The sequence below is a fragment of the Mauremys mutica genome, chromosome 20 (assembly GCF_020497125.1).
Source record: "Mauremys mutica isolate MM-2020 ecotype Southern chromosome 20, ASM2049712v1, whole genome shotgun sequence".
Lineage (NCBI taxonomy): Eukaryota > Metazoa > Chordata > Testudines > Geoemydidae > Mauremys > Mauremys mutica.
In genome coordinates this window covers 19,217,998-19,244,107 of record NC_059091.1, presented here as the reverse complement: position 1 = coordinate 19,244,107, position 26,110 = coordinate 19,217,998, and the positions used below count along the sequence as shown (strand labels likewise).

General features: G+C 57.5%; 2 protein-coding genes across 6 annotated transcripts in view; both read right to left on the bottom strand.

Annotated features, from left to right (window-relative positions):
* LOC123353438 (adhesion G protein-coupled receptor E2-like) overlaps positions 1-17,248 on the bottom strand; it is a 110,522-nt gene extending 93,274 nt beyond the window's left edge. Inside the window, exons 1-3 of one of the 5 annotated variants that reach the window (XM_044994520.1) lie at positions 16,840-17,248; positions 7,807-7,941; positions 1-132 (exon numbers count right to left, since the gene is read on the bottom strand). In XM_044994520.1, the coding sequence (XP_044850455.1) occupies positions 1-132; positions 7,807-7,825 (151 nt within the window). In that variant the 5' untranslated portion in view covers positions 7,826-7,941; positions 16,840-17,248. The remainder of the gene's footprint in view (positions 133-7,806; positions 7,942-16,839) is intronic. The other 4 variants (XM_044994524.1, XM_044994521.1, XM_044994522.1 and 1 more) reach the window with 4 other exon arrangements.
* LOC123353812 lies at positions 8,786-25,344 on the bottom strand. The gene is made up of 6 exons (XM_044995225.1): positions 25,288-25,344; positions 23,456-23,483; positions 22,830-22,886; positions 21,487-21,627; positions 20,865-21,020; positions 8,786-9,868 (listed from the first exon to the last, which is right to left on the bottom strand). Exons 1-6 carry the CDS (start codon positions 25,342-25,344, stop codon positions 8,844-8,846), a joined length of 1,464 nt encoding a protein of 487 aa, XP_044851160.1. The 3' UTR covers positions 8,786-8,843.
* Between the last annotated feature and the right edge of the window lie 766 nt (positions 25,345-26,110).

The following is a 26,110-nucleotide window of genomic DNA, read 5'->3' as shown; positions in this document are numbered from 1 at the left end:
CTTGGCACAGGGTCGTGTTCCTGTTGGAGGGGACGTAGCCGGCCCGGCACTCACACCGGTAGCTCCCGATGGTGTTGATACACGTGGCCTTGGGGCCGCAGATATCTGGGGTCTTGTTGCACTCGTCGATGTCTGAGAGGGGAAAGCGGGGGAGGGGGTCACACACAGCACGGCTGGGGGCACATAGGGGGGCGAATGACCATGGAGGCACCCCCCACCCATTGCAGGGGGCGTGGTCTGTCGGTCAGTCTGTCTGCTCCATCTACCCCCCCCCCCGTTCAATTCTCCTTTCTTCCCTGCTACATGCAGGGCCCCAATCCCTGCAGCACAACCCCTCCCCCACCCCCCAGATCGGGGGCTCAACCTTTTCCAGACCAGGACCCTGCGATCCCCTCCCTGCACCAGCCCTGACAGAGCGGGGTTAAGGGGGGGGCCGATCAGCCAGTTAAGCTGCAAAGGGGAAGTGACTCAGGCTGCGTGCAGGGCGCTGGCTAGAAGGAAGCTCGCCTGGGAGGGGACAGGTGGGGCTTCTCTACAGCCCGAGGGCTGGGCCCAGTGGTGGGGGCCTGAGGCGAGGGGGGGCTAGGAAGCCCCGAGGGGGGGCTAGGAGCCCCGGAGGAAGGGTTTCGCTAGCAGGCATAGGACAGAGGGGTCTGACTTTGAAAGGCTCCCCCAGAATGGGGATCACAGCGTGACCTGGCCGGACGGCCGAGACACGGGGCAGCCGCGACTCCGGGAGCTGCAATGGTGGAGGAGAAGAAAGGGGGCGCTGAACTGGAGCTAGTCGCCAGAAGGGGGCGCCACGCTCAGCGTTACAGATCCCAGCCCGATGGGTCCCCTCCCCGTTCGGGCTACACCCAGCCCCGCCCCTCCCCTGGAGCACTAGGAGAAGGGTGGGTGGGCTGCGCCCAGGGGAGTGCAGGGGAATTGGGTGATGTCCCTTTAAAGTAGTTTCTTTGCTCTCTGGTGGCGCTCACGGGGGTCTATGGCCGAAGCCCACAGACCCTGACATGCGGCCAGGCCCTGCACGGCTGGTAAACGGGTTGTTTGGAAGCCAGCTGGACCCAGGGGATCCCCCTATTCCTAACACTGTGCAGTGAGCAGCAGCCCAACAACATCCATTCCCGGACCCTGCTGTGACCCCCAGGCCCAGGGCCCCATGGGGCGAATCCACTGAGCCCTTGGACAGATGACGCCAGCTCGACACTCGCTGCTGATCCGGCCTGTGGAAGCTGAAGCCGGGAGAGACCTGCCCAACCTGACCCCCAGCATAGCCCCAGCCGGAGTCGCCACCCAGCGGGTCACCAATCTGGCCCCAAACGGAGGGGACTTTACTGCCCTCGCTGCCTCCTGGGGCCTTTCACCGCGGTGGAGAGTCTGATCTGACAGACGGGCCCCGCCCTGCCCAGGCACAGAGAGCCCTGCCGTGATCTAGCCAAACGCTGGAGGGACCTGCACCCGCCAGGCTGCCAACGTGGGTAGCACCAGCTGCCAGGCAGAAGGGGATACACGGGGGATGTCGGGGCTCCATGGTGCAGCGGGATCACTCATCCCGTGCAGGGAGTGGGGTTTTCTACTAGGGACCTGGCTTGTTTGTGCAGAGACGCACTCGTTCCGGCCAGCCAGCCCCTGGGGAGCCTGCAGTCCTGTCTGGGGCAATGAGAGATGGAGAAGCAGAGCTGGGACGAAAACCCCTTGAAGTCAGTGGTGCTGCACCAATTTACACCACTGGGGCTCTGGCTCCACTTTGTGACCATTTCACATACAGCAGCACTGAGTTTCTGACGACGCATTGGGGACGGGCGCATCGTCAGTCATGCCCATGACCGATTCTCCCGGAAATCCCAGCCAGGAACAAGTGCTGGAATTCGACACTGCTGGGGGGGTGGAGAGAGACACCCGACCCCTGGCAGCCCTGCTCACCCCTCCCCGGCCCGGCCCTGCTCTGCTCCCAGAGCCAGACCTGGGCTCGCTGGTGCCTGTGGCTCTGAGACAACAGGAAACACCCCAGTGGACGGACAGGCTGGGCTGGGGGAGGGGAGAGCCTGGAGGCTGAGCCTTCCCCGGCCAGGGCTGAGACCCAGAGGGACCCCGTCCATGGGGGGCACAGGGGGCTGGCGCAACATCCCAGACCAGTTCCCAGCTCGCTGCCCCCTCGGGCAGGACCTCTGCCTGTGTAACCCCAGGCCCTGCCCAGCACCCCAGCTGCCCCCTCCATGCCCCCCGCGGCAGGACCCACCTTGGCACAGGGTCGTGTTCCTGTTGGAGGGGACGTAGCCGGCCCGGCACTCACACCGGTAGCTCCCGATGGTGTTGATACACGTGGCCTTGGGGCCGCAGATATCTGGGGTCTTGTTGCACTCGTCAATGTCTGAGAGGGGAAAGCGGGGGAGGGGGTCACACACAGCACGGCTGGGGGCACATAGGGGGGCGAATGACCATGGAGGCACCCCCCACCCATTGCAGGGGGCGTGGTCTGTCGGTCAGTCTGTCTGCTCCATCTACCCCCCCCCCCCCGTTCAATTCTCCTTTCTTCCCTGCTATTTGCAGGGCCCCAATCCCTGCAGCACAACCCCTCCCCCACCCCCAGAACGGGGGCCCAACCTTTTCCAGACCAGGCCCCTGCGATCCCCTCCCTGCACCAGCCCTGACAGAGCGGGGTTAAGGGGGGGGCCGATCAGCCAGTTAAGCTGTAAAGGGGAAGTGACTCAGGCTGCGTGCAGGGCGCTGGCTAGAAGGAAGCTCGCCTGGGAGGGGACAGGTGGGGCTTCTCTACAGCCCGAGGGCTGGGCCCAGTGGTGGGGCCTGAGGCGAGGGGGCCTAGGAAGCCCCGAGGGGGGGCTGGGAGCCCGGAGGAAGGGTTTCACTAGCAGGCAGAGGACAGAGGGGTCTGACTTTGAAAGGCTCCCCCAGAATGGGGATCACAGCGTGACCTGGCCGGACGGCCAAGACACGGGGCAGCCGCGACTCCGGGAGCTGCAATGGTGGAGGAGAAGAAAGGGGGCGCTGAACTGGAGCTAGTCACCAGAAGGGGGCGCCACACTCAGCGTTACAGACCCCAGCCCCATGGGTCCCCTCCCCGTTCGGGATACACCCAGCCCCGCCCCTCCCCTCCCCTGGAGCACTAGGAGAAGGGTGGGTGGGCTGTGCCCAGGGGAGTGCAGGGAATTGGATGTTGTCCCTTTAAGCTCGTTTCTTTGCTCTCCGTCTCTGGTTGTGCTCACGGGGGGTCTATGGCAGAAGCCCGCAGACCCTGACATGCAGCCAGGCCCTGCACGGCTGGTAAACGGGTTGTTTGGAAGCCAGCTGGACCCAGGGGATCCCCCTATTCCTAACACTGCGCAGTGAGCAGCAGCCCAACAACGTCCATTCCCGGACCCTGCTGTGACCCCCAGGCCCAGAGCCCCACAGGGTGAATCCACCAAGCCCTCACACAGATGACACCAGCTCAACACTCGCTGCCGATCCGGCCTGTGGAAGCCGAAGCCAGAAGAGACCTGCCCAGCCTGACCCCCAGCATAGCCCCAGCCGGAGTCGCCATCCAGCGGGTCACCAATCCGGCCCCAAACGGAGGGGACTTTACTGCCCTCCTGGCTCCTGGGGCCTTTCACCGCGGTGGAAAGTCTGATCTGACAGACGGGCCCCACCCCACCCGGGCACAGAGAGCCCTGCCGTGATCTAGCCAAACGCTGGGGGGCCGGGCACCCGCCAGGCTGCCAACGTGGGTAGCGCCAGCTGCCGGGCAGAGGGGGATACACGGGGGATGTCGGGGCTCCATGGTGCAGTAGGATCACTCATCCCGTGCAGGGAGTGGGGTTTTCTATCTAGGGACCTGGCATGTTCGTGCAGAGACGCATTCGTTCCGGCCAGCCAGCCCCTGAGGAGCCTGCAGTCCTGTCTGGGGCAATGAGAGATGGAGAAGCAGAGCTGGGATGAAAACCCCTTGAAGTCAGTGGTGCTGCACCAATTTACACCACTGGGGCTCTGGCCCCCACTTTGTGACCATTTCACATACAGAAACACTGAGTTTGTGGCGACGCATGGGGGACGGGCGCATCGTCAGTCATTCCCGCGGGTTGGGGGAAGCGGTTGAGCTGCTGCGGAAATGGCCATGACTGATTCTCCTGGAAATCCCAGCCAGAAACAAGTGCTGGAATTCGACATTTGCCTGCTTATTAACCCAACATTTCAGCCGTCCAATCAGGAGGCAGAGAAAGACCATGGGACTCAGGCAAACAATTGTACAACATCCGTGACAAGTTTTTGGAGCAAACAGTTTGCCAATAAAATCACAGACATTTATCTACCCAAACAGCCAAAGGGTTGGCCAGTGAACGAGCAGGTTTGGATCAGCATGCAGAGCTGTTCTGCTGCTTCCCGCTGGCGTTCAGAGCAGCAGTGGTCTATCAGTCACCATCCCTGGGGACAGATGGGTGGTGACCCTTCTTGAGGAAGTAGGAGCAGGGCCACGGAAGAAAGCTAAGCTCTCCCTGATATTTATCCATAACACTTTTACTTCTCACAGAAATCTTTGTGGCTAAAATCCCCTTCACCTGGACTTCAGCAAACACGTCAGTCAGCGGGGAGAGTCCAGAGCGCTCACGGATCCTCCCCTTGGGCCGTGCTTCAGCAGCTCTTTCTCAGACTCCTCTTCTCTCTCTTTCCCATGACAGAGTTTTGCTATTTCCCACTATGCCTCTTCCTCTTGATCGTTATTCGCCTAAAGGCAGCACCCAGAGCGCTGCACCAACACGGCCATAAAAAGCTTCTAGTCTAAATGGACAAGAGGTGGGAGAGAACAACAGGAATCAATCCTGAACCACTTAAAGGAGGGGAAAGTGATCAGGAACAGTCAGCATGGATTCACCAAGGGCAAGTCATGCCTGAGTAACCTAATTGCCTTCTATGACGAGATAACCGGCTCTGTGGATGAGGGGAAAGCAGTGGATGTACTATTTCTGGACTTTAGCAAAGCTTTTGATACAGTCTCCCACAGTATTCTTGCCAGCAAGTTAAAGAAGTATGGGCTGGATGAATTGACGGTAAGGTGGATAGAAAACTGGCTAGATGGTCGGGCTCAACGGGTAGTGATCAATGGTTCCATGTCTAGTTGGCAGCCGGTATCAAGTGGAGTGCCCCAAGGGTCGGTGCTGGGGCCGGTTTTATTCAATATCTTCATTAACGATCTGGAGGATGGTGTGGACTGCACCCTTAGCAAGTTTGCAGATGACACTAAACTGGGAGGAGTGGTTGATACGCTGGAGGGTAGGGATAGGATACAGAGGGACCTAGACAAATTAGAGGATTGGGCCAAAAGAAATATGATGAGGTTCAACAAGGACAAGTGCAGAGTCCTGCACTTAGGACGGAAGAATCCCATGCACTGCTACAGACTAGGGACCGAATGGCTGGGCAGCAGTTCTGCAGAAAAGGACCTAGGGGTTACGGTGGACGAAAAGCTGAATATGAGTCAACAGTGTGCCCTTGTTGCCAAGAAGGCTAATGGCATTTTGGGTTGTATAAGTAGGGGCATTTCCAGCAGATCAAGGGATGTGATCATTCCCCTCTACTCAGCACTGGTGAGGCCTCATTTGGAGTACTGTGTCCAGTTTTGGGCCCCACACTACAAGAAGGATGTGGATAAATTGGAGAGAGTCCAGCGGAGGGCAACAAAAATGATTAGGGGGCTGGAGCACATGACTTATGAGGAGAGGCTGAGGGAACTGGGATTGTTTAGTCTGCAGAAGAGAAGAATGAGGGGGGATTTGATAGCTGCTTTCAACTACCTGAAAGGGGGTTCCAAAGAGGATGGATCTAGACTGTTCTCAGTGGTAGAAGATGACAGAACAAGGAGTAATGGTCTCAAGTTGCAGAGGGGGAGGTTTAGGTTGGATATTAGGAAAAACTTTTTCACTAGTAGGGTGGTGAAGAACTGGAATGGGTTACCTAGGGAGGTAGTGGAATCTCCTTCCTTAGAGGTTTTTAAGGTCAGGCTTGACAAAGCCCTGGCTGAGATGATTTAGTTGGGTTTGGTCCTGCTTTGAGCAGGGGGTTGGACTAGATGACCTCCTGAGGTCCCTTCCAACCCTGAGATTCTATGATTCTATGATTCTATGAACAGAGGCAGGGAATTGCCCAAGGACACGTAGCAGGAACAGTGCTGGGACTAGAATCCAAGTCTTCTGAGTCCTAGTCTCATACCCAACCAACTAGACCTGTCTCTTTCCGCGCGTTTCTTCCATAGAAGGCCAAGAATGTGTCTCCCCTGCCTCACCATGCAGCTTTTACCCTCTGCTCCCCATCACTGAGAGGAGCTTTGTGTCCCCTGGCTCATGGCCAGGAGTGCATCAGGGCTGGAAAAAATCCCTTGTTTCTTTGTCAAGAAATTCAACTTTTGCTCCATTGTTAAACCTCTTTGAAGGCAACGGGCCTATGCCATGCCTGTGAGGGGGCTTGTATGTGCCAGCGGCCTTCGCTAGAGCCATGGAACAAGGAGAGAGCAAGTTTGTCCTGCTTTGGTGGCTGGTTCCCATAAGTAGATAAGAGCCTGCTACAATGACTAGCTAACGGAGTTACTCCCTTAGCTCCAGCAGCTGAACTGTGTGCTTTCAGCAGGCAGGGTCTGGGTTTGATTCCTGCTGATGACCCAAGCTGGTTCCTTTGTGATGCCAGCTCCTTCCCCAGCCTTAGCAGCTGCTGAGGGTTCAGTTAATGGGGCTCTAGAAACTAAGGGGCTTTTTGAGCCCAAGCTGTATTAAAGGTTGATCCAACACAGAGTCCTTGGCTCTGTCTCAGCCCAGTTTGCTTTGCAAAGATCTGACCTTCCCCCACCTCAAAGCCAGGGCCAGCTCTAGACCCCAGCGCACCAAGCACGCGCGTGGGGCGGCATTTTCTCAGGAGGGCGGCAGGTGGGTCTGGCGGACCTTCCGCAGTCATGGCTGCGGGAGGTCCACCGGAGCCGCCAGACCAGCAGACCTCCCGCAGGCATGACTGCGGAGGGGGTGCTCGTCCCGCGGTTCGGGTGGACCTCCCGCAGGCATCCCTGCGGAAGCTCCACTGGAGCCGCGGGACTCATAGACTCATAGACCAGTGCACCCTCCGCAGGCACGTCCCCTGGAGCTGCGGGACCGGCGCCCAGCAGCGCGCCCCCTGCGGCATGCCGCCCTGCTTGGGGCGGCCGGATTACTAGAGCCGCTCCTGCTCAAAGCTCTGCTTTGAAAGAGTATCTTGGGCTCTGATTGCATCTGCAGGTTTGGGGGGATGTTGCAGCTTCTAATGACATCCTCAGTGCCCTCTGCTCCTGCCTTGGGGGAATTAAGCAGCCTAGCAAGAGACATGGCGACCTTCAGTCCCCGGGGTCAGTATCTAATTTGTAAGACAGGCTGGGAGTCAGAACAGACACTGTGCCTGAGTGTGGCGCAGAGAAAGAGCGAGACCTCAGAGCAACCTTGTTAGTTTCACCATCCAGGCACGCGGGTTAGTTTCAGAGATCCCGGGTAAGCTCAGTGACGGTGCATTAACAGCAATCACTAAAAGCCCCAAACCCTGAGCCAGATTTTTTTTTTAAAAATCCATTTTGGGTTCATTTTGTTTGACTCTGGTTTGGGAGCTGTCGGTCACCCCAGCGTAAGGTTTGGCAGTTTTTCCTCCACCACGTGGGCTGGGCACTAATTTTGATTTTAGCCAAAAGCAGAATCACGTGACTCCTGGAGGTGGGGCTTTAAGGCAACACCACGCGTTAGTAACACTGCAGACAAGCCAGAAGCATCATGCCTTTGCCATGACTATTTCCAGCTCCTGTTATACCTGTGCAGATCTTAGCCATATCCTTTTGACTCTTCCCAAATCCCTCACTGCATTTACACGTGTAATTCCCTGGCGTGTTGATGCAGTTCCCGTGGGGCTCACAGATTGTGGTGTTCCGCTGGCACTCGTCAATGTCTGCAAGGAGAGAGAAAGCGCTGGGTCAGGCTGATCTAGGAGCTGGACCTTGGGCACTGGGGTGACGCTGCTGCGGGATAATCCAGGCGTCCAACATGCGCCGTGCTCTGGGGAGACGGGGCTGGTTAGAGCCAGGAATTCAGTTACTGGGTCAGCGAATGGGAGCAAGTGGCTATTGTCCAGAATGAGCCGCTCCAGCTGGGAAGGGAAAAGCAGCCCTGCCATGACACGCGCGTGCTGCTTGCTAAAGCTCCCAAGCGGATCTGGCGATGCCCAGTGCCACAATATCAGTGCAGACGGCAATGCCTGAATGAGGCGTCCGCCCCTGGAGGGGACAAATGGGGAGCTGCTTTGGAGGAAGGGGATAGAGACTAACATGAGGGCTGGTCTAATGCCTGGATATCAGTCAATGGGGTGATCTCCTCTGCAGCCCACGAGCTGCCCTGGGCACCCCCTTGCACACAGGACAGTGCAGAACCAGAGGGGTTCAGAGACAGGCAATGAGAATGATTAAGGGCTGGAAAATCCCTCTACGGGGAGAGCCTGAAAAGACTGGGACTGTCACCTTAGAGTGAACGTAAGAGGCAGGGCCGGTGCAAGGATATTTTGCGCCCTAGGCGAAATTTCCACCTTGCGCCCCCACCCCCACCCCGTGAGCATCGCCTATTAAAAGCTTTCAGAAATGAATGCTGCCTAACGTGGCATTGTTCATTAGAATTAATACACATTCGGCTTGAATATTTATTAATTTTATTATTTAGTCTACATATTTAATGAAAATAAATGAATAACCTGACAGTGTTGACACTGTTATTGGTTTCACTTTGCACAACATAGCCTGGATCTGAAAATAAATCACATGCCTTCTACACAACACACTGTCCCAAAGTCACACGTTAGAATTAATTTTTCGGCGTTTTCAGTTTAGCAAATTTAGAAACAAGTTCCTCCAAGTCAGTGCTCCGACCTTGTTCTATTGAGGTCAAGAGCCCAACAAGTGTTTGTTGCAACTCTGATGTCCGCATGTGTGTTTTTATCGACTTGAGCTTCGAGAAGCTTCGCTCACCACTGGCCACAGAAGCTGGGAGAGTCAAGAGGATGTGAAGAGCATTACCTGTGTTGGGGACACTATCGGTCAGTTTATTTGTGCATATGAAGTTCAATACAGCTTGCGGCGATGCACTCTTTTGGACTCGTTGGGCAATTGCTTGCAATTCATTGCACAAGTCAAAGGCATCAGTATCTTTGGATTCACCATGTTGCAAAGCTTGCTCCAGATTCAAGCAATGTTCCATACTTTGCTTTGGTGTTGTATTTTGCAAACGGTAAACATCATATAGGAAGCCAAATACTGAACTAATTTGCTGCATCACTGTGAATCTTTCTTCAACTGAATGTATTGCTGTGTTGATGACTGCAAAGTAAAAGTTCACTTTGAATTTTTCTTTCAGATTATAAATAGGTTCGTCATCTGCTTCATATGTGAACTGCTTCCTCTTTTTTCTAATACGGATTGGATCAGGTTCAACAAGTGCCGGTATATCCAACTCCTCCGCAAGTTCACCTGCATCTACCAATGTTTTCTCAAAGTCTGCGTCACTTCTGTGGCCTACAAGAAACTTCTTGGTTTCTCCATGTTGATTAATGGCGTCACTTATGTCGAATTCTTTCGCCTGAAGTTGTTTGCCAGTCATGTTGATCTCAAACAATATGTCATACCACATAACAAGAGAAACAAGAAACTTGAAACTAGAAATGGCTTTTGCAAGATCCTTTGCATCAACTCGTGCCATATTGCCAGATGACCCTGTTAGAGTAGTTTCATCATAGATCTCTATCTGAGCATCACAGATGTCACCAAGGTGATAGCGAAGAGGTTTCAAGGCATCAATTTGACTTTCCCATCTTGTTTCACTCAATGGTTTAACTGTGAGATTAGATGCGTGGTGTGTTAGAACTTCCCAGCGACGTGTAGAAGCTGAGAAATACATGTACACACGTTGAACTAAATCAAAGAAGGCAGTTGCCTCCAAGCAACACGTTGCAGCATCATTAACAACCAAATTCAATGAATGTGCACTACCAGGAACGAAAAAGGCTTGTGGATTAATATCCAGAATTCTTCGCCAGACACCATTTTATTTCCCTTTCATATTGCTCCCATTATCGTACCCTTGACCACACAAGTTTTCTATAGGCAGTGACATCTCTTCTAACTGGTGAAGAATCGTTTCTGTCATACCAGCTCCAGTTGTCCCTGTAAGCGACAAATCCCAAGAAGTGTTCCTTTCTGAATACTGATTCAGTCTCATTCTCTGACTCTGAAGTAGGCCTATCCACAAACCAAATGATTATGGTCATTTTGTTCAACATGGCCTGCATCTGGTGTACAATCTAGAATGATCGAAAAGTATTTTGCAGCATGAGCAGATGCTGGGATTTTTTGTTGGATGGCATTGGATAGAAGCTGAATAAGCTCGTTCTGTATGTCTTTCCCTAGGTGACGTAAACATTGAGTAAGAGATCAGGATGACTTTTCCTGAAAATTAAGCAACGTTGATTGTAATCAGAAATACACCCTTTTTGGTCACCTATACTTCCTTCCTTCATTCTTTCATATCAGAATGTACTACTTTTTATTCTACCTTTATAATATTTAATTATTGTTATTAATAAAATTTATAAAATTAGAATGGCAGATACTCCGTCATACTGGGGTATTGGGTTAGGTGGGGGAGGGGAGCAGACCGGGTTGAGTCAGTGGGGTATTGGGTTAGGTGGGGGAGGGGAGCAGACCGGGTTGAGTCAGTGGGGTATCGGGTTAGGTGGGGGAGGGGAGCAGACCGGGTTCGGTCAGTGGGGGTTCGGGTTAGGTGGGGGAGGGGAGCAGACCGGGTTGAGTCAGTGGGGTATCAGGTTAGGTGGGGGAGGGGAGCAGACCGGGTTCAGTCAGTGGGGTTCGGGTTAGGTGGGGGAGGGGAGCAGACCGGATTGAGTCAGTGGGGTATCAGGTTAGGTGGGGGAGGGGAGCAGACCGGGTTGAGTCAGTGGGGTATCGGGTTAGGTGGGGGAGGGGAGCAGACCGGGTTGAGTCAGTGGGGTATCGGGTTAGGTGGGGGAGGGGAGCAGACCGGGTTCGGTCAGTGGGGGTTCGGGTGAGGTGGGCGCGCGGCTCAGACCGGGTTGAGTCAGTGGGGTTCGGGTTAGGTGGGGAAGGGGAGAAGACCGGATTGAGTCAGTGGGGGTTCGGGTTAGGTGGGGGAGGGAAGCAGACTGGGTTGAGTCAGTGGGGTATCAGGTTAGGTGGGGGAGGGGAGCAGACCGGGTTTGGGGTCAGTGGGGGTTTGGGTTAGGTGGGGGAGGGGAGCAGACCGGGTTTGGTCAGTGGGGGTGTGGGTTAGGTGGGGGAGGGGAGCAGACCGGGTTGAGTCAGTGGGGGTTCGGGTTAGATGGGGGAGGGGAGCAGACCGGGTTCGGTCAGTGGGTATTGGGTTAGGTGGGGGAGGGGACCAGACCGGGTTTGGGGTCAGTGGGGGTTTGGGTTAGGTAGGGGAGGGGAGCAGACCGGGTTTGGGGTCAGTGGGGGTTCGGGTTAGGTGGGGGAGGGGAGCAGACCGGGTTCGGGTCAGTGTGGGTTCGGGTTAGGTGGGGGAGGGGAGCAGACTGGGTTCGGTCACTGAGGGTTTGGGTTTGGCTGGGGAGTGCCAGGGGAGCAGACCGGGTTTGGGTGAGGAGGGGGCGGCGGATGGGGTAGGATTCAAAGAGCCGCAAGGTGAAATGGACGCTCTCCTCTCCAGTCCCTGGCATGCAGCCGTGGGCCAGGTCACAGTGCAATTGCACCAGGGCAACAGGAGCGTGTCGCAGTCCGTCCTGCGCCCGGGCTGGGGAGTTGAATGCTGGGCTCTCGCTCTGGCAGGGGGCGCGGGGCAGGCAGGACTGTGAGGCAGAGAGTGCGCGGCCCTCACACCAACGCAGGGTCGGGAGGGTAGAAAGCTGGGGCGCAGAGAGGTGGGTTAAAGCGGCTTAGCCGCCCCTCCACGCAAGAGAGCCCACAGAGCTGCCAGTTGTGGCCTCCCTCCCGTCTCTCCCCAGGGAGCAGAGCATCTGCCCTGGAAAACCTGCAGCCTGCTCTCCAAGGAGCATCCCATGCAAGCCGGCCCCGGCTGCACCGCACTGCCAGCACCGCTCAGCCCCAGCTAGGGGACCAGACAGCAAATGTGAAAAATCGGGATGGGGGCAGGAGGGTAATAGGAGCCTAGATAAGAAAAAGACTCAAAAATCGGGACTGTCCCTATAAAATCGGGACATCTGGTCACCCTAGCCCCAGCGGGGGGGTCTTACGCACCCCCCACCCCCAGCTGCTCCACTCTCCTTCTGGCTGCTGCTGTGCAATGTACTACAAGACAGAAGAACGAGTACTGTAATAATGTACCTACCGACACAGCAATCTGTACAATGAGTGATTCACAATCAAAGGACTTCACATGGCAGGAGTCAGAGAGCAATTGGGACTTCCCTGGTTTTCAAAGGGTACGTCTACACTACGGGACTATTCCGAATTTGCATAAACCAGTTTTGTAAAACAGATTTTATACACTCGATTGCGCGCGGCCACACTAAGCCCATTAATTCGGTGGTGTGCATCCGCAGTCCGAGGCTAGCGTCGGCTTCTGGAGCGTTGCACTGTGGGTAGCTATTCCCTAGCTATCCCATAGTTCCCGCAGCCTCCCCCGCCCCTTGGAACTTCCGGGTTGAGATCCCAGTGCCTGATGGGGCAAAAATCATTGTCGCGGGTGGTTCTGGGTAAATGTCGTTAGTCACTCCTTCCTCTGGGAAAGCAACGGCAGACAAGCATTTCGCGCCTTTTTCCCCTGGATTGCCCTGGCAGATGCCATAGCATGGCAATCATGGAGCTTGTTTTGCCTTTTGTGACTCTCACCGTATGTGTACTAGATGCCGCTCACAGAGGCGATTCAGCAGCGCTACACAGAAGCATGCTTTTGCTTTTGCATGACAGCAGAGATGGTTACCAGTCATACTGCACTATCCAAACCCTTCTATAAATTGGAACTGAGGATGATTATGGCTACCAGTCCTTTTGTACCATTTGCTGCTGTCATAAGTGCCCCTGGCTGCTCTTAGCCAGGGGCGCAAAAGCCAAAATTGGGAATGACTCCCTGAGTCAATCCCTCCTTTATGGTATCTAAAAATAGAATCAGTCCTGCCTAGAATATAGGCAAGTGTACTAGATAACCACTGTATCATAGAACCAGAGAGCACAGCTGCTCTGTGTCAGATCCTGCAGAAACTATGATCTGTATGCTATTCACAGGGGGTGCTCCTGTAACAACCCCACCTGTTGATTCCGTTCTTCCCCCAGCCTTTCTGGGCTACCGTAGCATTGTCCCCCCACTTGTGTGATGAAGTAATAAAGAATGCAGGAATAAAAAGACATGGTGACTTGTTAGTGAGAAATGAGTGGAAGGCAGCCTCCAGCTGCTATGATAGTCCAGACAGGACATTAAGCAGTGTGTAGGAGAGAAGCCCAGCATCCCTCTGCTAGTCCAGGGGCAACTGAATCTGTTCTTTACACATGAAGGGTGGGGGCTGATGGAGCTCAGCCCCCTGTTGCTATGATGACGATGGTTACCAGCCATACTGCACCATCCACCAGAAAAAATTAGGGCCAGGCGCCCTTGATTGACCTGACGGATGCTAATCAGCATAGTTACTGCCCCATGTGCCAATAGACTGATGACGAGGACAGTTACCAGTCCTTTTGTACCATCAGCCACCCATGGTGGGGGGGGGGGAGTGAGGATGTTGGTGTTGACGGCTGCAGCATCGTGTCTATCTGCAGCATTCAGTAAAGATAGGGTGACATGTAAAAGAGTCAGAGGATTGTTTTCCCTTTCGCTTCTGGGGGTGGGTGGGGGGGTGAGTAGATTGCCAAGCTATGCCCTGACCCACCGCGGACACTGTGTTTGACCCTAGAAGCATTTGGAGCTCAGCCAAGAATGCAAATACTTTTCGGAGGCTGCAGGAACTGTGGGATAGCTTCAGTCCTCCAGTCCATGAGCGTCCATTTGATTCTTTGGCTTTCCGTTACGCTTGTCACGCTGCAGTGCGCTGAGTCCCTGCTATGGCGTCTGTCTGGAGATTTTTAAAAAAGGATTCTGAATTTCATCTTCTGTAACGGAGCGCTGATAGAATGGATTTGCCTGCCCTTACAGCGATCACATCCGCATGGTCCGTGCTGGAGCTCTTTCTTTATTTTGATTTCGGACTGCATCGCCACCCGTGCTGATCGGAGCTCCACGCTGGGCAAACAGGAAATATTCAAAAGTTCGCGGGGCTTTTCCTGTCTACCTGACCACTGCATCCGAGTTCAGATTGCGGTCCAGAGCGGTCACTGCTGCACTGTGGGATAGCTCCTGGAGGCCAATACCGTCGATCAGCGTCCACACTAACCCTGATCCGATATGTTAATACCGATACTAGCGTTACTCCTCTCGTTAGGGAGGAGTACAGAAACCGGTTTAAAGAGCCATTAAAATCGATATATGGTGCCTCCTAGTGTGGACGGTTGTGGCGTTAAATCGGTTTTACGCTCCTAAAACCGGTTTAAACGCCTAGTGTAGACCAGGCTTGAATGGCAGGAGACAGGAGCCGGGGAGCAATTCACTGGGAGCTGGTTCTTATCACCTCCTCCTCCCTATGGTCTGTGATGGAATCAAAGGATTTCCCTAATCGCTGGCTTTGTAAATGGCAGGAGAGCAATTCACTGGGAGCCTAGTTCTCATCTACGTCCTCCCTACAGTCTGCGATCTGCAGCCTGAGCCTGCGTCTATTTTTAGGCACCGGCTTTTTAGTGCCCCCCAGATCTCGGCGCCCTAGAGGGCTGCTTAATTTGCTTAGTGCTTCCACCGGCCCTGGTAAGAGGGGACGTGTTAAGAGTCTATAAATGCCTGAAGGGGATAGAGAAGGGGGATGGGGACCTTCTGTTCTCCCCACCTCATAACACGAGAGCCAGAGCCAGTCAGGGAAGTGAGAAGAGGGGAAATTCGGAACTGAGCCAAGGAAAGGCTGTTTCGCGCAATGTGCGATTAGCCGGTGGAACTCCCCACCACAGGAGTCACTGAGGCCACGAATTTAGCAAGATTCCAGGAACAACTGGACATTCCTGCGGATGATAAGAACAGCCAGAGGGATCATAGTTAAAGGGAGAAACATTTGGGAAGAGAGAGAAAACCTCTTGCTGTGGGGCTTCAGGCTTTAGAGACCAGGAAGTGAGGGCAGATTATCCCCCGGCTGCCACTGCAGGGCTCTTCCACTGTCCTCTGCAGCATCTGGCTTTGGTCCGTTGGAGCTGGGATACCAGGCTAGATGGGCCTCAGCTCTGATCCCGTCTGTGCTGTGCAGGTGCCACGTTACTTGTGTCTCAGCCTGGCCAGTGCCCGGTTTTGCCTCTTCAGAGGCTGAGCTGCTCCCAGGGCAGACTGAACCCTGTCAGAATCTACCAACTGCAACCTGCCAAGTGCTGCCTCCTCCGCCCCTCGACCATGCGACACTCGCCGGTTCTCCTGACAGCACCAAGGCGGCTCCGTGTTTCCAGAACCTGCTTTATTCCGGAAACGACGTACAATCGGGTTCTGCCCCTGAAGGCTTCCAAGAGTCCACGTGGGATGGGAACAGAGCTTCCAGCGTCCTTATCCATCCCGTCCTGGTTCCATTGGGATGTTTATAGCGGGTAGCGCTGCAGCCGGGGCCCCGTGGTGCCAGGTGCTGTACACACAACCAGCCACAGCACAGCCGCTGCTCCAAATTGTTTCCCCAGCTCTGACGCTCTGTCTGCTGGAAAAGGGGGGCCATGCGCTGGGTTCTCGGTGGTGTGGCCAGAGCTCTCCCCTCCCTCGGGCACACGGGTGTCCCGCGGCTTCCAAACTCGCTCCGAGTTGCAGGGAGCTCTGAGATTGGGTGTCTCTAGGGGCTTAAGTACATGGGGAAATTGAGGGTAACAGCTCCTGTGGAATCGCTCCCCGTCCGGACACTCTGGTCTGCAGGGCCGGCTCTAGCTTTTCTGCCGCCCCAGGCAGAAAAGAAGAGCACCGCCCCCCCCAAGCGGCGCCGACCGCAGCCCGAGCCCCTGCCCCCCCGAGCAGCGCAGCGCCGCCCTAGCCCCCCCCCCCCAGGGAGGCGGCCCGCAGCTGGCTACCGGTTCATCTGGAGGGTGGGGGGTGGCCGCTGCCCGCAGGAGAGCAGCGCGAACAAGCTGAGGAGCGGCCCCTCCTCTGCAGCTGGGGCAGGGCCGCGCTACCAGCTCCGCCTTGGGGGTGGGGCCTTACTGCGGAAGAGCGGCGGGAGCTGGTAGCGCGGCCCTTCCCCGGCTGCAGAGGAGGGGCCGCTTCTCGGAGTGCACGGGGGGGGACAAGCGGAGGAGAAGCGGCCCCTCCTCTGCAGCCCGGGCAGGGCTGCGCTACCAGCTCCCGCCTTTCCGCGGTAAGCAACCCCCCCCCCCCCAGGCGGAGCTGGTAGCGCGGCCCTGCCTGGGCTGCAGAGGAGGGGCCGCTTCTCCTCCGCTTGTCCCCGCCGGTGCACTCCGAGAAGCGGCCCCTCCTCTGCAGCCGGGGCCGGGCCGCGCTACCAGCTCCGCCTGGGGGGGGGTGGCTGCTTACCGCGGAAAGGTGGGAGCCGGTAGCGCAGCCCTGCCCGGGCTGCAGAGAAGGGGCCGCTTCTTGGTGTGCACCCGCGGGGACAAGCCGAGGAGCGGTTGTTTAGCTGGTGCCTAGAGCCGCCCCTGCTGGTCTGGAATAATCAGTGCGCTTCCAAAGAGAACAGCGATCGCCATCAATCCCCCCGGGGCGAAGCCCTAGGGATTCTCCACACGGCTCCCGATACCAGCTATCCCCGCACAATCCCCGGGACGCTGGCTGAGATCCCTGCGGCGCTGATTTCTTCTTGTGCCTAGACCTGCCCCAGGGCACTGGCTGGGGTGATCCCACGCGGCCTGGGGCTGGCGCAGGAACGGCTGGGCGAGGTCTCTGCCAGGGGAAGCGTTTGAACCAATGGGCTCCTGAGTTCTCCCAGTGCTACGGGCCCGGTGCTCTGCGCCCCCCAAACGGGGGTGTAACGGGCGGTTTCCATGGGAACGGCCGGCTGGGACTTGACACAAGCTCTAACTACCGGCTGAACGTCACAAACAAGGGCCTGGAACGCCCCGGCCCCTTCTCCGGTCAGGCCGCCCTGGCTGCCTACGGGGGGATAACGGCCCCCCTAGGAAACACCCTCCCACCCAGGGGGCTCCCTGTCAGTGTGGGGCTGGAAAAGGCTCTGCTCCCAGCCCTGAGGGAGGGGGAGATTCGGGGCGTGGCCGGGGTGCCCTGCGCTGGGGCTATTCCCTGCCCCCCAGGCCCATAGGGGGCAGAGCGCACTGTGCTGTACGTGGACCATACACAAGGCCCCTTCCCAGACTCAGGGGCACTAGCAGCCTGGATTCTGTGTGGTGCGGACAGTGAGGGCCCCACCTGTCTCCCCGTTGCCTCCCTGTAAACATAGGGGTTTAGTCCCGATGCAAACACTGAGGCAGGGGAGATCCTGGCCCCCAAGTGCTGGAGCAGCAGTTGAGGGTCACAGCTGATCACAGCCCCGGTGAGTGGATCAGGTGCCTTTGCCGCAGATGGCAGCAGCCTCTAGTGCAGCACCAGGCCTGGAATGAGCCCAGGGGTGTGTGGGAAGTATGTGTGTGGGGGGCAATTGCGCAGGGTGCAGTGGGGGACTGGCAGGTGTCCCCACTCGCGTGTGTGAAATTTGCTTTCCCAGAGCTGGTGCAGTTTGTATGGGGTCTGCAGTCTGCCGGGCTCGGGCCCTGACACTTGTCAATATCTGCAACACAAGAGGGGACGCGCTGTACAGTCCTGCCAGGGGATGTTCCTGTATCACCCACCTGTACTGAGCTGGGTGATGGGACCCAAGCGACCGGGCCCCTGGGAGCTTAACAATCACAGGCCTGATTCTCAGCTACGCTCAGGCCACATTAGGCTGCTCTGGCAGCAGAACGGCCACTGGAGAATATGGTGTATTGAAAACTGCGTTAGCATCACAAGCTCTCACTTTACATCTGCAAGGGGCTTCCTGACCTTCTTGCAGGCTAGGGGGGGTTCAGGTGACAAACATTGGATCTGGAGTTTTCAGCAGTGTGTCTGCCAAAGGGCCAGCCTACAGCAAAGTGGGGTTAGTTGTGCCCATCTGCCTTCAGGAGCAGCCTGCTTTGTCTCTCTCTGTTTGGAGTTCTCGTGTGCTAGGGTTCTGGATTCTGAGAATAACCCTGTGTTGAGCTGCAGCCTGCCAGCGAGAGGATGTGATGCTTTGTTTCTAACTGTGTGCGTGTGCTGTGACCGTAACAGAGGGAAGGGGACCTTCAGACCCCAGAACAGCCACTGTGGCCTCTATGGGCCAAGCCCCAATGGGGCCAAGATTTGGGGAGATTTAGGAGTCCATGGTTGAAGCTGAGTTGCCCAAGGGGTGGGAACACTGGGACTTGGCAGAAATCCCCCTCAGGTTCCAATCACAGAGGAACACACAGGCATTGCCAGCCTGGGTGAGCCCCGAGGCCCATCTACCCCGGTATCCTGTCTGCGACGGGTGCTACAGAGGAAGGTGTCAGAGTCTCGCAGCAGATGAGGGATAATCTGCCCCCATGCAGGACTCCTCCTGGTCTCTAATAGTCAGAGGTTGGCTTAAGCCCTGAAGTGGGAGCTTTCCCCTCCCTCCCAGAATTATTGTCCATTAACTAGCACAGCTCCAGGCATTGTCGTTCCCCACAGAAACAGCCAGTCCCTCTTTAAAACTCGACACATTCACAGGCCCCTGGCCGCAGTAGCAGTGAGTTCCAGAGGCTACGGCTGCCCCGGGAGGAGGAGTATCTCCTTGTATCTGCTTTAAATTTGCCCCTTTTCAATTCAATTCTCTCCACACACTGCCCCTTGCTCACTGGTCTTTCTAAAGCTCGTGATTTTCTAAGTGAATCTGATCTTTTTTTAATGCCTGGGATTGGCGTCACGAGCTCAGCCATGCATTTAAGACCCACTGGAGCTGAGTTAAGTGCGTAGCTGGGCAGGGCTGGAGCTAAGCACGTGCTTTGCTGACTCGGAGGGCTCAGGGAGCACAGAGAGGGACCAGCACAAAGTGATTAAGCAGCTGGCAGCTTCCAGCGTCCCCCGGTGGAGACACCAGCATGTGGGTATCCCCTGCCAGGGGACTGGCATTGGTGCATGCGCCAACTTCACCAGCGCAAAGGGGTCTCCAAATCCACTGCACTGCGAGCCCAGAGAGACCTCTCGGTCTGTGCCCTGGGCAAACTCCCTGCCCTGGGGGAGCGACACGGAGCTGCCCAGCCTGTGTGTCCCTGGGCCATGCTGCTGGGAGCCAGGGTGTCTGAGGGAAGCCTGGGGCTGGGCTGGCAATGCCAGTCCCAGCACATCCCCCTCACAGAGCAGCCCTGGGGGAGCGACATGGGGCTGGAGCAGAGAGAGCCTGGAGCAGGGGCCTGGTATAAGGCCCGAAACAAAGTCAGCAGAAGTGATGCTCTGAGCAAAGTCCGGCCCTGTGGGACACTGAGCCAGAAAGGGTTAAGCACCTTGCAGGCTAAATGACCCAAATTCTGCCTTTGAAACCACACTAGGAAAGGAGCCGGGAGCTGTTTCTGGCTCTGGGGAAGCAGCCGGTATCGGAGCAGCTGGTTTGTTGCTGGCTCGGTGAATCTAAGTATCAGAAATAACCAACAGTTTGGGGGATTGTCGGCCCCACTGTGCAGTTTGCCCCCCGGCACCAGTCACACCCTGTCACAAAGCAGAGGGTTGCCGGCAAGTTCACCATCCGGTAAACAAACTCGTCACCGGTATTGCCGGCATTGCTACAACACAGTGACTATGTAACCACATCCCAGCACCAGATTCCCCTGCCTGGCACAGGATCAGATGGTTTGACGGGTGGGGAATGTTTTGTCTGAAGCAGCAGGAGAAAGGCACAAGGGGGGTAACAAGCATGTTGTGAAACACACAAGCTGGGACGTCGGTTGTTTATCCTGGATGGTTTGTCTCAGTCTGTAACTGTCGGGGTCCATTGGCAGAGGCAGACGTGTGGCCGTGTCCCTGTGGCATCTCTGGGCGCTGGCACCAGGCTGCATTGACGATAAACCTGGCCGAGCGCCTTGGCCACTGCCCCGACTCTGGGCTGTCTGGGCACTTCGCTGGGGGTCTGCCGGGCCGGCGACCCGCCCAGAGCCGGGACAGCACACGGAGCCGACGACCAACCCCACGTCCCCGCCCCAGACTGCTGGAACTCGGGGGGCCTCAGGGCAGCCTGGGGCTGGGCTGGCAATGCCAGTCACAGCACATGCCCCTCCCAGCGCTGCCCACGTAGGGAGCTTGGGGCAGTGGGAGGGTCCCGCGAACTAGCATCTGCGCCCCCTAGAGGCCACAGCGGAGCACGGCTGCCTGCCCCCAGCGGAAGCTCAAGCAATAGGGGACCAGGGGCGAATTTAAGAACTCATTAGCCCAATTCCCAGAGCCGTTCCCGGGGCCCCTTCCCAGGCTCAGCAGGACACTAGCAGCCCAGATGCTGCATGCTGGGGCCAGCGAGGGTCTCCTCCCCCCTCCCCAGTGCATCTCTGCAGCACAAGGAGTTTGCTCCGTGGGTCTGTTTCTAGCCCAGAGGGTTTATTCCTCATTCAAGCGCCGGGCACAGGGGTGAGCCTGGCCCCATGCTCTGCGGGAGCAGGTGAGGGTCACGTCTCATCACAGCCTCACTGACGGCCTCGGGCCACTGCCAAAGACAGCAGCAGCCCCGGTGCAGCGCCAGGCCTGGAATGAGCATTTGTTTGTGCGAGGGGGGGTCTCAGCAGGTGGGGCCAGAGGAGAGCTCACCCTGGCAGCTGTTGTCAGTTGGGTGCGTGAAGTTGGCTTTCCCAGAGCTGGGCTCGTAGCCATCGATGCAGGTGCAGGAGTAACTCCCAGGTGCGTTGTTGCAGTCTGCGTTGGCTCCGCAGTCTGGCGGGCTCGGCCCCACACACTCGTTAATATCTGTAATGCAAGAGGGGATGCTCTGTACAGTCCTGGCAGGGAGACGTTCCCCATATCACTCCCCAGCCCCTGCACTGAGCTGGGTGACAGGACCCAGGTGAACGGGCCCCTGAGCGGTTAGTGATTAAGGGCCTGATTCTCAGTTACCCATTTCTGCTGCTGGAGCATTGGAAACAGCCCCCCCGAGGCTCCTGTCCCAGGTATGGGGGGTTCAGCCCCACAAACACCCAGATCCCCACCTTGTGCCCCATTCACAGAGCCCAACACTCCTGGCTCCTGCTGCTCACTCTGGAGGCTCCGGTTCGATCCCCAGGAGGGCGGCCCTCACCCGAGCTGCTGCCCCCCCTCATTCCCCAGCTGGGCTGAGCACCCCCAGCAGGCCCTGGAGTCAGTGGAGTCGGCTGCTCCAGCCCTTAATGCTCTGCTCTGTCCCAGCCCCCGCAGGACAACGTGGGAGCCCCGTTACCGTTGCAGGTCTCTGTTGTGTCGGTGAAGAAGAAGTGATTCCCATCTGGCTGGTATCCATCCAGGCAGGTGCAGTGGGTGCTGTTCACACACTTGGCGTTTGCTGGGCATATCACATGGTTGTTGCAGTCCCCAGTGGTACCTGCAGGGGCGGGAACAGCTAGGCAGGGTCAGACAGTGCAGAGCGGCTCCCCCCCCCCCCCACACACACAGGGGGATCGACTCCTTTCACACGCCCCATTCACTGATTTTCGTCCCTAGGCGCCTGGCAAACAGCTCCGACGCCATCCACCGCCTGGCCACAAGCTGCCCTCGGCTGCACAGGAGGCCTTGGCTCCCCGGGGTGCCCCCGGCACAGACAGGCAGAGCCCCCGGAGCCGGGCATCGCTTCAAGTGAAACGTTTTCAATCTCACCCCATTTTTCTCCTTTTTGTTGCTCTCGTCATTACTCTCGTTAGCGTCAGTTTCAAACCCAAACCTCGTTTCAAACCAGAACACGGGAATTGTTCATTTTGAAAATTATTTCATCTCCCCCCTCCTCTGTGCAATTTTTCTAGTAAAACCAAACATTCCTCTCAACCGAATCGGCATTTTCTGGCAAAAAATGGTTCCCTGGGAAATTCCTGCCCGGCTCTGCTCTGGATTGACTGAGACCAAAATTGGCTGCGAGGCCAGTTTGGATCCTGAGCTGCCTCCCATGACCCAGATTGTGACCTGCCTACGGGGGCTCCTGGATCCTTTAGCTGCCCAGTGTTTCAGGCTCTGCTGGGATCCGTCCTTCTGACCAGCGTGAGCGGAAGGATCGCAGTGTAGCTCAGCCGGCTGCAGGGCTTGGGATGGGAGCAGATGGAGCAGGGTGGGTGCAGCACTGGAGGACCCTAGTGGGTCAATGGGAATTTGCCCGAATCCCAAACGCCCCCCAGCTGTGCACGTGGGACCGTTTCAATTCAGCCCAATTTTGGGAGGGGGAACGTACAAATGCCTCTTCTAACATCTGAGCCATCAGGGGGTTGATTCGGGCTGGTCAGTAACCCGGCCCTTGGCTACAAAGGGGACCTGCCCCTCACTCCAGCCCCCAGCGTAGAGCCCTGGGCCCCAGGGTCTATTCTCTGCTGGCCACGGGGCTGGGAAGGGAAGGGGAGGGCTACACAGGGGCCTTCTCCTCTCCCCTGCACGCACCCACCCTGCTCTGTAAACCCACCCCAAGACGCCCACGCCAAAGGGCTGCTCCCGGCTCCCCAGAACTCTGACTCTGCTCTCCTCCCACAAGGGAATGGGACCGGAGGCCGGAGCCCGGGCAGCTGGGAGCACTGGGGAAGGTTAGCCAGGAGGAGTCAGTCTTACCTTGTACGCCAGGATTCTGGGCCACGGTGCCCCACAGGCACAGGGCGATGCAGAGCCCTGGAAGGCAGAGACAGGGTGAGGCCCCATGGACAGATGGTAACCGCCACTCAGCTGCACACACCCCCAGCCGCCCCAGTCCTGCCAATCCTGGGCCAATGGCCAGTCAGGGCCCTGCCGATGGTGGAATTAAAAATGCAGAAACGGGGTGGTCTGGGAAATCAGCCCCAGCTGGGATCCCTGGTCAGGGGCGGCTCTAGACCCCAGCGCGCCAAGCAGGCGCGTGGGGCGGCCCTTTCCCGGGGGGGCGGCATTTGGCTCCGGTGGACCTGCCGCAGGCATGTCGGCGGGAGCTCAACCGGAGCCGCGGGAAGAGGGGACCCGCCGCGAGACCGGGGAAGGGCAGCGCAGCGCACCGCGCTGCTTGGGGCAGCCTACTTTCTAGAGCCGCCCCTGTCCCTGGTCATATTTTTAACTGGTTCTGGTTAGGAACTGGACTTTTGGCCAGGGCAGCTGGGTCTTTTATTGTGTGTATGAGCAACAAAGACCGGGAGCCCCCATTGTCAGGGCTGGATTTATACTTTGGGTACTCCAGGCACGCACGCACGCACGGACACACACACACGTACGTACGTACGTATCAGGCAGATCCACCGACTGGAGCGGGAAGGTCAATGGGGCCATTAGGGGCACAGAGAGCACCATGGGCAGGGGCAGGGCCATGCAGGGGGCACCGAGGGCAGGATTTCCCTTGCACAGCCTTGTCACAATTCACCAGGCTCGCCCAGGGGTGACTGACTCCCCCCTCCATCTGTTTACTGAGTGCCAGTCACATCGTTCCACTGCAGGATAACAGCCTACTCCTCTGCATGTCGAGGACACTCCCCCCTTAGCCCATCCCGCTGGGCTGCTCTGCTCTGTGCTGGAGCTGGACTCAAAAACAACCAGAGGCTCTGGCCTCAGAAGAACGGTGCCTCCTGGGGCCACAAGGGGTTAAGATGACAGAGCCTTGCGGGGGCGGGGTGGGCTAAGCCCCCCACCCCATTCCTGGCCTGCGGCCCCCCAGAGGCAGCCTGCACAGTTGGGTTGATTTAGCTCTGCACAGTCTGGGCTTCGTTTCTCAGGCAGGCTCAGCTGCGGTTTCCTCTGGAATCTGCTGCCCCCGGGGTGTCCCCCTTCCCCTGACGCACACGGGGTCCCGGCAGTGGGCGCCGCTTCCCAGATGGGGCCGGAAGCACCAGCCAAGTCCCCCCAGCGCTGGGGGCTGGTGGCCGGCGGCCATGGCTGGTCAGTCTCTCTCTAGGCTTTCTGCGGGCCCATGAACCCCAATCCCTGGTTGCAGGCAGGAGCCTGGACCAGCTGCTGCTCAAATTCCAACCCAGGAGCTGCTGGCTGGGACCAGCTGGGGGCCGTCTGCAAAGGGCCCCATGGCGTCCCCCCCGTCCGAGCAGCCCCGGCCCCAGGGGCCCGCAGGCCCCAGCAGCACCCCCACTCTCCTGCAATCAGACATGCAGGGCTGGGCTGGCCCCTGTGCTGAATCCCTAGCCCCTCCCTGGGAAGGCGGGGGAGGGGCGCAGATACTCACACGGGGGGGGGGGGGGGCTGGGCGCAGCAGGACGCAGCCCGGGACTCACCAGGCAGCAGCAGGAGCCCCAGGGCCAGAGATCCAAAGAGCAGGAGCAGCAACAGGGCCAGGAGGCAGCTCACATGGCTCCCTCAGCGCAGCACGGCGCCCCCTGGCGGCCAGGAGCAGGAATTACATGCTTCCCAGGCAGAGCCCATCAAAGCTTCCCTCGCAGGGAAGCTAGTTAACAACCGGTTCTAAAACCGCTTCTAAATTTAACAACGGGTTCGCGCGAACCCGTGCAAACCGGCTCCAGCTCACCCCTCAAGCTGCAGAGAATCCTCCAGCAAATGACCCGTGCCCCAAGCTGCAGAGGAAGGCGAAAAACCTCCAGGGCCTCTGCCAATCTGCCCTGGAGGAAAATTCCTTCCCGACCCCAAATATGGCGATCAGCTAAACCCTGAGCATGTGGGCAAGACTCACCCGCCAGCCCCCAGGAAAGAATTCTCTGCAGTAACTCAGATCCCAACCCATCTAACATCCCATCCCAGACCAATGGGCAAACTTACCTGCTGATAATCAAAGATCAATTGCCAAAATTAATTGCCAACATTAGGCTATCCCATCATACCATCCCCTCCATAAACTTAGCAAGCTTAGTCTTAAAGCCAGATTTGTCTTTTGCACCCACTACTCCCTTTGGAAGGCTGTTCCAGAACTTCACTCCTCTTAAGTCCAGCAACCCGAAAAAACACCCAAAAGTCCAACACCCCAAAAGTCTCTGGCCCTGGTCAGTGCAGCCCCAGAGTTCAACAGTTTATCTGCAGAGTTTTACCTCCCAGCCCGGGACGGGGGCCGGGCGGGGGAGGGATGCAGGGGTGTTAAGGAGCATCTTACGTGGTCCGAGGCCGACTGCCCCAGTTTGTGCAGCACCTGGCGCATGGGGCCCCGCATCTCAGTCTGGGGTCTGTAGCTGCTACCATAATACACCTAATGCATGAGAGGAAGTGACCTGACCCAGTCTCAGTAGAAAGGCCAAAGATGGGCTGCACCTAGAGACCCAACACCCAGGGCTGAAGCAGAGGGGCGGGGGATGGTGTACGGGGAGAAGGGAGGGGGGCAGTAGTTTGCTAGGCCAATGGAGCGAGGCTGTCACCCCAGCTGGGGGGCTGGCCCCACGGAGCGAGACCATGGAATCTGGGGGAAGCGCCAAGGCCGGCTCTGTTGTGAAAACATCTGGGGAGTAACTAGGGGTTTTATCGGTTCCCTTTTCACGAGGCCACTTATCTCCTGGCTACTTCCCCCCAACTTCTCCGAAGGGCAGGACTCAAGCGGTGTCGAAAGCCCTGAGCCGTTAGGGGCGGCAGTGGGGCCAGGTTGCTAACAAGGCTCGCTGAGGTCATCCCAGCTACAAGTGCTGAGCACAGAGCCTGTCCCACTAGGGAGCCTGGCCCTACGGCAGCTGTTGTGAGGGACCTGGTGCTCGTGCCCAGGTGTGCAAGGACACCCAGGGGCTGGGGATTGGTGCGAGGGACCCAGGTGCTAGTGCCCAGGTGTGCAAGAACACCCAGAAGCCAGGGATTGGTCCAAGGGACCCAGGTGATAGTGTCCAGGTGTGCGAGGACACCCAGCGGCCAGGGATTGGTGCATGGGACCCAGGTGCTAGTTCCCAGGTGTGCAAGAACACCCAGGGGCTGGGGATTGGTGCAAGGGACCCAGG